We start from the raw sequence: 12,802 nt of genomic DNA on the forward strand, positions 1-12,802 counted from the left end.
ACACGACTGGCATAGTTGACCCATTGTTTCAGGGTGTTCTTGCCTCACTGAACTTATTTCTTACCATCTCGACAAATTCATCTTCCCTTGTACAGTTACTTCCTACTTACCTCCGTGATTCATTTAATGCATGCATCATTTCAATGGTTTCCAGTTTCCTGGTCTTAACCACCTCATTTGGGGGAGGGGGGGGGGGGCAGCATGGTAGCACAGTGGTTAGCACAGTTGCTTCACAGCTCCAGGGTCCCAGGTTCTATTCCCGGCATGGGTCACTGTCTGTGTGGAGTCTGCACGTTCTCCCTGTGTCTGTGTGGGTTTCCTCCGGGTGCTCCGGTTTCCTTCCACAGTCCAAAGATGTGCAGGTTAGGTGGATTGGCCATGATAAACTCCCCTTAGTGTCCAAAAATGTTAGGTGGGGTTACGGGGATAGGGTGGAGGCGTGGGCTTAAGTGGGGTGCTCTTTCCAAGGGCCGGTGCAGACTCGATGGGCCAAATGGCCTCCTTCTGTACTGTAATTTCTATGATTCTCATTTATGGACTCTACACGTTTATCCCCATCAAGATTGGAGTTGCCTACTTCATAAAATAGAAGCTCAATTAATCCCTATCCACTATCACCTTCCGCCTGGCTGAGCTTGTTTTCACTCTGAACAACATCTCCTTCAACTCCACTCACTTCCTCCAAATAAAAAATGTTACTGTAGGTTCTTGCATAGGGACCGGTTATGCCTTTCATTTTGTGAAACATGTTGCAACATTCATTGTTGGAACATTCATTATTCCAGTTCTACACAGGCCCCATCTCATTTATACACCAACGTCTATATTGGTGCCACCAACTGCTCTCGCTGTGAACAGCAAAATTTCATTCGCTTAGTTTCCAATTTCCATCTTACTCTCTCCTTCACCTGGTCCATCTCGGAGTCTTCCCTTCCTCAGTTTTTTGTACTGGATACAAGTCAAGAGGTAATTTCCTGCAGGATGATGATGAGACATATGTGGCCGTTGTCAAGTGAGAACATTCATTTCTGTTCTGATGGATCTTGTTTGAGCTGGTTGCACTCCACTACGCAATTAGAAAAATATGATCCAAATCACCACAGAATTTCAGGACTAGCTGCAATGATTTTCAGCTGTGAGAAAATAAAAGTATTACAACTGTATAATTCCACAGGAAAACTCTGTACTAAGTTACTACTATTACAGAATTGAGAAAAAGAACTGAGCTGTATTTTTAGAACTATACCATAAAACTAAAGAAGAGGTGATCTTACTACAAAAATATTTGTGGAAGTACAGTGTGCTTTTTATATGTCTGGAAGAATTTATTTTATACTGTTTGAAAAACAAAGGGTTTCCAAAATGAGTGAAAAAACTGAAATAAAGATAATTGATCTTCCATTTCATCAGTTTAGATTCATGTCATTTTATGGGTATTATCCTTTGTTTCTGTTGCTAGTGGGCTAGTTAGTAATGTGTGAAAAAAAGTGGGGAAAAGGGATAACATTTATACAGCTAAAATACTGATTTAGAGGTCATATTTGTGTGCATACTTACATGCATATTTTGAAGTGAGTAAATTGATATGTGACATTGCAGAAATACATTTTAGTTTCTTTTCCTTTAATGAAGAATTGTGAACCTTAAATGTTGACAACTTACATTGATTTTGTAACTCCCGGCTCATTACAGACCATTAAAAAAATGAAAAAACAAACTGTATAACAGTATGATACTGCCCGCAAACTAAGTTACATTATTTACATTCTAAAGGACAGTGCTGATAGTTTGAAAAACAAAACAAAAATCGCATACTTAAATGAATAATGTCCCATCGTGCCCAATTGTTAAATTACAGACTCAAACATTTTTACTCAGCTAGTATGTGTGCAGGACAGACTGTATTCTGTATTAACAATAGTTACAGCTAAATAAAGTACGGCCGAACAAAACGGTTTCCAATCTAAGCTTTACTGTAAAGAAACCAAAACAATAAACATATAATTTTATGCCCTAATTGATTAAGGAACAGTCTTAGATGGTGATATTTTCTACAATAGAGAAATCCTAAGTGTGGTTTCGCATCTGTGATCTACAGTACTTAAATCATTTCCAAATCACAGCACCCTTGGCTTAACACAGGTAATTTATATCATCACAGGCCTAAATACAGCTGAAAATTTTCTTTCATTAGCAGAACTTCTTGTTTTATAATATGTTTTACAACTAGCCCATAGGTACACACCTTCCACTGTCTGAAGGCCATTAAACACAACTGATGGAAAATGAGTTTATTTGCTTCTTACAATTCATCGTCTTTGAAAAGCTAAGCACCTGAATCAGTACTAACAGTGGAAGATATACAGGTTTGAAAGCACAGGAGCATCCCCATGTCTCCCATTCAACAGCATTTTATTGGAACAGGTTTTTTTTTTAAAATACAGGGATCATACTTACACAGGATGGATAATTTTCAGTTTGTTCCGCAAGGAACTGACTCTGAGCCAATTACAAATGTTTGAAGTAGCTCAGATGAAGGGGCAAGCTGTTCAGGGAGTTGGATACTGACTGCTGTAGTGCACTTAAAAAAAAAAAGAAAATCTATTCTTTGATCAACTTCCCCATCCCCTCAGCAGCTTGTGAATTTTGTTTTTACAATACCATGATCTGAAATTGCGAGAAATTATTGCATAAGCATTATCCTATACATTTTCTCAATAAAGTTCCACCAGTGTTCAGAAAAAAACACTGATGAAATGCTGCTTAAGAAACTATAGCTTAACCATATTTTACAGCCTTAATTCATTGGCAATTTTGGAAGCAATGTTTTTAAAAGCTATGGATGTTCCTGATATTCGCTTAAAACGAACTCCATTAAGTGACAGTCTTGGCAGTTTGCAGACCTCCATCTCCCATTGGACAAGGTTTTCTGCATGCCCATCGCCATGGACACAGAAGAGCAAGAAACGCTCACGCTGTTCATAATCACAATTGTTTGCATCAAGAACCTTTCGGATCTCCCTCATCATGTCATTGGGATCCATGGAGCTGGTTGTTTTCATACTCCAGGTAAATCGGAGTGAACGGGGCTTTGCTTCCTTGATTTCGTCTTTTTGATCCCCAGATACATTGCGACTGCAGAAGACAAAGAAATTGGGGAATTAAACACATTAGAACACAGAACTACATTGTGCTGCTTCTACTCCTTTCCTCTATTTTATAAATACACACAAACTGTCAACAAGCAATGCACCAAATACTAGCTAACTACGTATTAGAGTTAGTTTCTCAAGCGCTGCACAATTTTCATAACTAATTTGAAAATATTATTCTCATCTAAAAATATGAAAACAAACTATTTGTATCAAGATTTGCATTGTTACATAATTTACAAGGTTGCCGTTGCAAAAAGATTTTCGATGAGTATCAATGTCAAAGTAGTAGTATACATAGGAACATCTGAATTAGGAGCAGAAGTAGGCAATTCAGCCCTTTGAACCTGCTTTGCCATTTAATCAGATCACGGCTGATCTCTTCCTGGTCTCAAATCCACCTCCCTGCCTGTTCCCCATATCCCCCTTTTTAAAAAAATGTTTTTATTCTCCATTTTCACATTTTCCTTCAAAATTTACACCCCACCCACAAAGAGTAAACGGTAACAAATACAAAATCAATCCCCTTAACAATACCAACGATCCCATCGTCCCACCACCCCAAACAACGACCCACCTGTCAATATATGCATCCAATAAAATAAACCCTCCCACGGTGGAAACAAAAAATAAAAGAGAAAAAGAAAAAGGAGTCCGGGACCGCCCATGGTCACCATTGACCTATAGAGTCCACTCCCCCTCCCCCTTCTACACTCAACGCCATCCAACCTCTGAAAGAGTACCGTACATGATACCCAAGAGTTGTACACCCCCCCCCCCCCCCCTGCCCCCCGCAGTCTCCAACTCCTCCCGTCCACTGCCTCTTGTAAAACTCCTCCCCCCAACCTCGGTTCCTTTTCCCCCACCTTTCCACCCCGGCTAGACCACTCGGACCCTGTTCTGCCAGGCTCCGATGGCCGCAGCCCCTCCCCTCACCTCACTCCCGTTCACTGGCCGGCTTAAACCGGCCAGCGTGGAGGCCCCCGCCCGGGTCCCTTTCCCGGCCATATGAAAGCCCAGAAATCCCCTTTTAGCACACAAACCCCGCATATCCACCGACACCCCAGAGCCCTCATTTCGAGTGAAAGTCCCATCACTTCCCTTGTCCAAATATATACATTGGCTCCTTTAGTCCGACCACCCGCACGCAGTGAAACAAAGAAGAAAATAGTCAGTCAGTCAGGAGGTCACATCGGCACATGGCCATTTCTCAATTTCCCAGTTCTGCCACAGTCCTTCTGCCTTCCCAACTCCTCCGCTGCTTCCGCCGTTCCAAAATAAAAGTCCCTGAGCTTGTAAGTCACCCTCAGCTTCGCTGGATATACAATGCCGCACTGCACCTTGCTAATGTACAGTGCCCTCTTCACCCGGTTGAAGGCAGCCCGCCTCCTCGCCAGCTCCACCGTAAAGTCCTGGTATACACGTATACCAGCTCCAGCCCACTGCACCACCCACTTCTGCTTGGCCCAGCTCAGGACCTTCTCCTTCACACTGTACCTACGGAAGCACACAGTCACTACCCTTGGCGGCTCACTTGCCATTGGTACAGGCCTCCATGACCGATGAGCCCGATCCAGTTCATATCGGGAGGGATCCTCCCCCTCCCCCAATAGTTTCGCCAGCATCGCGGCAAAATACTCAATCGGCCTCGGTCCTTCAATTCCTTCGGGCAGCCCCACAATCCTCAAATTCTGTCGCCTGGATCTGTTTTCCAGGTCTTCCATTTTTCCTCGCAGATCCTTGTTAATGTCCATCACCTTCCGCATCTCCTTCCCCATCGAGGCAAGTTGATCACCGTGCTGCAATAACATCTCCTCCACTTCCTTCAGCGCCTCCCCTTGCTCTCGCACCTCCGCCACTGCGCTCGCCACCGCCGTCATCACCGGGGAAATCGCCTCCTCCACCAGCGCACTCAAAACCTCTCTCAACTCCTTCTTCATTGTCTCCATGTATCTTGTAAACTGCCTTTCGAATTCTGCAGCCATCACCTTAGTTATTTCTTCAGCCGTAAGCAATGCGGCTTCCCCTGGTGCTCCAGCCTCCGTTTTCCTTGGTGACCCCGTGGTGACCTTTCCACTCCCCGACGGACCTGCAGCTGTTTTCTTTACGGACGATTTTTTGCTTACCCTCGACATTTTTCTTCACTGTGCCTTCACTGTTTCTTCTTGCTTTTGCCGCCTCCGTGGACCCTGGGACCGGGCTTAAAGCCCCGAAAATGCCGTTCCCGAACGGGAGACCTCCATTGTGCGGCCGCCTCCCGCCGTCACCAGAAGTCCCTCCCCATATCCCTTTAACCCATTTTTAAAATCAAAACTATATCTATCTCCTTCTTGAAACCATTTAATGATTCAGACTCCACTGCACTACGAGGAAGCGAGTTCCACACATTTACCACCCTCTGCAAGCAGTTCCTCCTCATCTCAGTTTTCAAGCAACAGCCTCTCAAATCTATATCTATGGCCTCTCATTCTAGGTTGCCCCAACATTTACTTTATCCATCCCTCTTAGTATTTTATATAGCTCGATCAGATCCCCTCTTATCCTTCTAAACTCTAGCGAGTATAAGCCCAAACTGTTCAATCTCTTCTTTCATCCCCGGAATCAATCTGGTGAACCTCATCTGAACTGCCTCTAATGCTACCACATCCTTCCTCAAATAAGGAGACCAAAATTGGACACAATACTCCAGATGTGGTCTCATCAACCCTATACAATTGCAATAACACTTCTCTACTTTTATACCCCAGTCCTTTTGCAATAAACGCTAACATACCATTTGCCTTTTTGATTACATGCTGTACCTGCATACAGACTTTCTGCGATTCATGAACAAAGACACCCAGATCCCTCTGCGCAGACGCATTTTGAATCTGCTTTCCATTTAGATAATAATTTGCCTTTCTATTTTTTTGGCCAAAATGGATAACCTCACACTTATATGCATTCAACTCCACCTGACAAATTTTGGCCCATTCTCCTAGCCTGTCTAAATCTTTAACTCCTCTTCACCGCCTGCTTTCCCACCTATTTTAGTATCATCTGTAGATTTTGCTATGTTACACTTTGTCCCTGCTTGCAGATCATTTATATAGACTGTAAACAGCTGCAGTCCGAGGACTGATCCTGCTAGAGAAGGACCAATTTATCCTGACTCTCTGCTTTCCGTCAGTCAACTAATCCTCAATCCAATCAAGTACACTTCCCCCAATCCCCTGCGATCTCACCTTCTGGATCAGACTTTATTGCGGCACCTTGTCAAACACCTTCTGGAAGTCTAGGTATACCACATCCACAGGTTCCTCTTGGCTACATCCTCAAAGACCCAAGCAAGTTTGTCAACCATTACTTACCCCTCATAAAACCATACTGACAATGGTGTAATGAGCTTGCTCTTTTCAAATGTTCAGTTTTCTCCTCCTTAATGATTGATTCCAGCATCACAGAGGTCAAGCTAACTGATCTATAGTTTCCTACTTTTGGTCTCTCTCCTATTTTGAATAGGGGCGTCACATTAGCGTGTTTCCAATCCACCGGGACTTTTCCAGAATCCAGGGAATTTTGAAATATCATAACAATGTAACCACTATCTCTGCTTCCACCTCCTTTAATACCCTAGGATGCAGGCCATCAGGTCCCAGCAACTTATCAGCCTTTAATCCCATTAGTTTATTCGATATTTTCTCCCCATTGATGGCTATTGCACCAAATTCCTCTGCATTAACTGCAGTTTTTGGAAAACCTTTAATATCCTCTACCCTGAAGACAGAGGAAAAATATTGGTTCAGTGCCTCAGTTATGTGTTTCTCATTATTACCTCACCAGTGATGTCCTCTAAAGAGCCAACATTTACTTTAGCTATTCTCTTCCTCTTTATATACTTACAGGAGCTTTTGATAACAGTGTTTTATGTTTGTTTCTAATTTCCTTTTGTGGTTCATCTCAGCTCTTTTAATTTTATTTTTAGTAGCCTTTTGCTGAACCTTAAAGTTCTCCCAATCCTCCAGCTCACCACTAGCTTTTGCAGTATGGTATGCCATAGTTTTTGCCTTTTTGTCCTCTTTGACTTTCCATTTTAGCCATGGAGCATTTTCCTCCCTTTTACAATTCCTCTTCCTCTCAGAAATATACTTTAATTGAGAGGTATTTAATATCTCCCTGAACAACCCCCATTGTTCCTCAACTGTCCTACTCTCAATTACTTGTGCCCAGTCTACTTGGACCAACCCTTTCCTCAGGACTGAATAATTACCTCTGCCCAATGCTAAAACTTCTAGAGTTCATGAGTGAGTCCATGAGTGCACAGCAGTTAAGTGGTGTGAGAGCACTTTCAGAAGCTGTCTCTCACTGCTTATGCTCTGCATCATGAATTCAAAGTACAGTACAATATGAAGTTTTTAAAAAAAAAATCAGCGTTTTGTAACACTGGGAACTTTAATAAAACTTTGTAACTGGGAACTTTAATAAAACTTAGCCTGGTATGATTTTCCTGGGGGAAGTGAATGTTGTTTGTATCCCCTAATATTAAAAATGAGCTACCTGAAGAGCTGAACACTGTAGAAATACACAGGTGTGGAACTTCTCGTGAGAAGGTAAGGCGTAGCAAAGTGCAGCAAACTACATACTGCAATCTACAGATGCTCATTTCCATCTTGCATATGTGGTACAACATCAGTGTTAAATGTAACTTTCTTTTAAAATCTAAGATATATACACTAAAATAATGATTGAATGCAGCACTGTATCAGTTGAACTGTAATTTTCAACATCTAACAACTAATCCTTCCAAATATTTATTACTTTAAAAATCTAGTTCACTATTCATAAATACATTTTTAAAACTAAAAAATGGTGTTGATCTGGTGCTCAATCGATTAATCTGCTGTACCATAAGGTGGAGCTATGTGTTCAAAGGTACATATAAAACATATTCAAACAAAAACAAGCAGGTTAGATGTTGCGAAACAGTTGCATTATTAAGATCCAAATAACAGTAAAATAAAGTTCAGATTTAAAAAAAAAAACTTGATAATCGAGATCCAAAACAACTTTTTGATCAGCCAGGCATCCAACATGCAAAGAAACCATAGCCACATTGAAGAGTTTCCTAATCAAATGATTGAGAAATCCACAAAGGTAGAGCTGTCACTTAAATTATGCGCTCTCATATTTTGTAGGGACTCACTCCAATTTACCAAAGGTTAAAAGACTGATGAATAAGATGGTGCTATCAAGAGTCTAACTGGCTAAAATTGTCACAAGTAGACTTGCTTGCAGAGTACTGGTAGACTTCCCACTGTTCATTTAGCTTACTCCGTTAGAGTTCCAGTTTGCAGAATTAAATGGAGCTGAGTGCAAAGTGCCTCAGATGCCTGTGCAAATCCACCTCTCCAGGTGCCATTGATGATCTAGGTTTGCTAGTCACTCACTATCACGGTCATGGAACAAGGTTGACCAGGCTGCTTCAGATATTGGCTATTAAATTTACCAGAGAAGATTCCCAAGAAGGATCACTAGTTGGTGATCAGACAACTCAAAATCATGCGTTTGGTCCTCCAGCAAGTAGCTCACACCGCTTCCAAAACAGCACTGAGCAGCACAATTTATTACTGAAAGTGTGTTTTGCCAACATCTTAAGTGTCCACAGCACGAACTTGCATTGCAAGTGCCTGCTTCTTTTCTGCAGTTTAATTAAGGCATGCACAGAATTGTGGATACATGACTGACTGCATGTTCAAGTCCAACTTCCAGGTAGTTTCTTCAGAAAATATTTAGTAAACAATCACCATCAGTATGACTGAAGGATCTACTGTTAGGCTAGGCCAGTCAGTTTGATATTCTAAACATGTAAGCCCTGTGCCACTTACGCGACGTGTGGTTTGCCAAATGCTTAGTGTCGGTCTTTATGGGCCAATATGCAGTTATTTCACCTCATGTTTCCTTTTCAGAGCAAATTTAATCTACTTCCCGCACGCAGATTTTAGAACATATATTGCGGGGGTACTGTTCCTTTTGTTGCAATGATCTTACTTATGCACTAGCTTTTTAAAAAGGCACCAGGGTGAAGGATTTTAAATGAAATACTTTCCCTTTTTGGACGCCTATAGTTAGCATCGTATTCCCAGGTATGGTATGGCATGGGTTAGCTCTAGAATTCAGTTCCCCTTTCTTAGTTTAAACACTAGTTTTTAGAACTTCACTCTCAGAAGGCCAAACACTACTTTCATTATTGAAACATTTCCATTTGCCTTTTAGCATATTGGCCCAGTGAGCCTCTTCCATTTGGAATTGGGTAATTTGATGGTCGGACCCCTGGCAGCAATGTGATGGAAACAACTTTTACTGATCAATCTGGAGTGAATTTGAATCTAGGTCCTAAATGCTAAAAAGGGACACAAATTTTGGGTTGCAATCTTTATTCAAATTGCCCTGAATTAACAGTGACAAAGTATTTAAGACCTACAAATAGAGTTCATTCTTCCACTGGTCTTTAACTTGTAGAATTATAACAGTGATGGCTTTCTTTTAAAACCTCTGTGTTATACTTATAATATTATATATTACTCATACTAAATGTCAATGAAAATTTCAACAATTTTATCAAAGGAAGTATCAACATTTCCTGAAATTGTATTTGCCAGCAACCAAGTTTCAGGTATTTTTAGCAGGCTAATATTTGGTTGTACGGAGGCACATTTACTAAATATATACACATTCTCACCTTGAGCCCTCAAATCTCCCGTTTCTCTCAGGTTCAGTTGGGACCCTCAATGAAAGCAATCCGAAAGCACAAGTGAGTAAAGAAAGAAGAAAATTCTTAAGCTTGTGTTATGTAGGCTGTTACAGACAAGGACTAACCAAAGAGTCGTAAGTATGATGCAGACAGAAAACATTCATTTTCTTACAACTGGCAGAAAAAAAGAAATCACTCTTTGAACATGGACACCTTTGTAAAAATTTCATTTTGTAATTTATTTATGATACTCAAATATAGCAGAGGCCACTTGGAATAAAAACCTTCTGAACAGCTTTCTATAAACATATTGCGTGATATGAGGAGGAAGTTAATATGTTTGTGCTTTGCAGGGAAGGTGGTAAAAAAGTAATCACAAAAATGTTGAGGATGTTGACCTCAAAACATTTGCATCATAATTTTGCGCTTAGCATTACAGTTGCATTCCTGCAGTCTGCAATGTTAAGCAAATAAAATTTTCCCATTACAATATAAAAGCTGCCTGTAGTTAGGTTCTGTAGGACCTTTCTCGTCAGAAATAAACATGAAAATATTATGTACATCCTTGAATTCCTATATTCGAATAATTTTGAAAATATAAAATATGCTAACTTTTTCAACAGTATTTATCTCCTGATATGCCCCTCGCATATCAACCCCCTGCTCGCTGCCTCTCCCACTTGCTGCTTCCCTTTCCCGAGCTCGAGGGGCCAGGGAACGGGAGGGGCCTAGGGAACGGGAGGGGCCTAGGGAACAGGAGGGGCCTAGGGAACGGGAGGGGCCTAGGGAACGGAAGGGGCCAGGGAACGGGAGGGGCCAGGGAACGGGAGGGGTCACTCTAAAGTGGAACCGCTCAGGTCATTTGAAGCTGTGTTAGTTGCAGTAGAAAACCTGCTAAACAGAAGTCCCAGCGCTAAGTGCAGATAATGGCACATTATATCTATTACATTAACGTAGAAGGACTTAAACCAGGGAGATTTAAAACAGGGATTTGCTGTACTTGATGTGATGACATTTTGAGCATTAATAACTAGCTGTAGGTTGAACCAAAATTCAACTTTAAATAAAACCAGTGAGCAATGCTCCAAAAAAAAATCTAGTAGCTTATTTACAAACATCTTGTATTTATATAATATTTTTATCAGAAAATGTAAGTTCAACTGAAGAAGTTGAGGGGTTCCAAGAACTTATTTCAGGTCTTAATGGAAGTGTAGAGGGGGAGGTAATTTCAGAAGTGGAATAAGAGGTTATCAGTGATGTGGTAAGGAGGTGGGTTGTAAACAGAGATGTCCAAGTTCCAGGGTAGGAAAGGAGGAGATCACAAAGACTGGGAGCCAATGCTGAACAGGGAAAATGGTCAAGGATGACTTGGTGTGAAATAAGATAAGAGTAGCAGATGTTTAGATTGGCTGGAGCTCATTTATAGAGGGTGGAAGATTGGAATCCACCCAGTGCAGCATTAGAGTATTTGAGGCTGGCAGTGACAAAGACCGGAGATGAGGATTTCAGCAAAAGATGGCCTAAAGCAGGGGCAGAAGTGTTATGGAGCTAAAAGTGGGTGAGAGTCTCTGTACTAGTTTGGACATGGGTTTGGATCCTGAGTTTGGAGTTGAATCACAGAGGTTACAAGCACTATGGTTTACCCCAAGACTGAATTTTGCTTCTGGTGTTTTGTATTTGTAAACAATTTTAACAGATTTTGTGTCCATTTAGGGTAGTAGAAATCTATTGTATTGCCTTTGAGCACAATTTTGGAAGTCGACACATCAGAAGTAACATATAGCTCTACAGCTTCCAATCATATAAACATCGCTGCAAACAAATAATTTGTAAAATTTAAAACTATATCATTAGAAATTCACTGAAGGCGATCAACAACAAAGATAAAAGGCAAAACACAGAAATCGAGCAGTTTTAATCAAAGCTGAAAATTCATGCAAACAAACTAATTATTCAGACACTAATTTCTCTAAAAAGGTGCCTCAGGTTTCAAGGTAATGTACAGCTCATATGGTGCTTCATACTACCTTTCTTCTTATATTTCCAACCTCTCCCTCTATTTTAAACACAATTACAATTCATGTAAAATCAGTGTAGATGCAAATGAATCAAAATGGCACCAAAATCAACCATCAAATCTTCCTTTGATATGGGGATTTCAGTGGCTATAAATTTCAAAGTAGAAATTAAGAAATATAATCCTCCCAATGCTTCTCAGATAACACCTTGCTGCAAACCACAATAATACACTTGGAATTAGACAATTATGGCAAATTTGTTACATTCAGCTTACAACTGACACATTCTTAAACTTGATTTTCTATAATGAAAATGTTGATCCAAACCTGCTACCTGATCTGCAGACTTGCACCAACTTGTTTACTCCTATCATACAGAATTTTCTCCATCCAAGCGCAATTCTTACATTTGTTTCCAGCGTAAAATGTTACACTTATTCTTAACATTAAATACAACCAGCTACCAAAACCAAAGACAAAATAATTGTAAAAGTCTAATCATTTTTATTTAATTATGTGCTTTGGTTAAAGTTTTTTGACTGATTACACTTAACTAGGAGCCTAATAAAATTAAAATCTAAATAAAACATTTGGGAAAACTAGTTCAAATTTAACCAGAACTAAACTATACACTACCAGTACAGAATGCTCACAGACATCACAAATGTAATATGCTATCAAATAAATGAATAGGCTGATAATTAGATGCCTGGGTGGACTGAAATTCCTTTTCAAATGGCAAAATCCTTACTTTATCTGAAATTAACAATGCAGGATCGAATACCATTCAAAGCCTTTGCCACCGAGGCTCTGTTAACAGGTTTACAGAATGGAGCCGGAATTCTCCCATCTGTGATTGAAGGGAAATGACAGGCCCTGTTCTTTAACATCTTCATCAATTT

At 40.5% G+C, this 12,802-nt stretch overlaps 1 protein-coding gene across 12 annotated transcripts in view; it reads right to left on the bottom strand.

Annotated features, from left to right (window-relative positions):
- Window positions 1-1,602: 1,602 nt before the first annotated feature.
- Window positions 1,603-12,802, bottom strand: part of mark3a (MAP/microtubule affinity-regulating kinase 3a) — a 274,076-nt gene continuing 262,876 nt past the window's right edge. For 8 of the 12 annotated variants that reach the window (XM_072490253.1, XM_072490261.1, XM_072490271.1 and 5 more), the window contains 2 exons: window positions 9,871-9,915; window positions 1,603-3,135 (listed from right to left, as the gene is read on the bottom strand). In XM_072490253.1, the coding sequence (XP_072346354.1) occupies window positions 2,790-3,135; window positions 9,871-9,915 (391 nt within the window). In that variant the 3' untranslated portion in view covers window positions 1,603-2,789. The remainder of the gene's footprint in view (window positions 3,136-9,870; window positions 9,916-12,802) is intronic. The other 4 variants (XM_072490300.1, XM_072490326.1, XM_072490287.1 and 1 more) reach the window with 2 other exon arrangements.

The sequence above is a fragment of the Scyliorhinus torazame genome, chromosome 2 (genome assembly GCF_047496885.1).
Source record: "Scyliorhinus torazame isolate Kashiwa2021f chromosome 2, sScyTor2.1, whole genome shotgun sequence".
Lineage (NCBI taxonomy): Eukaryota > Metazoa > Chordata > Chondrichthyes > Carcharhiniformes > Scyliorhinidae > Scyliorhinus > Scyliorhinus torazame.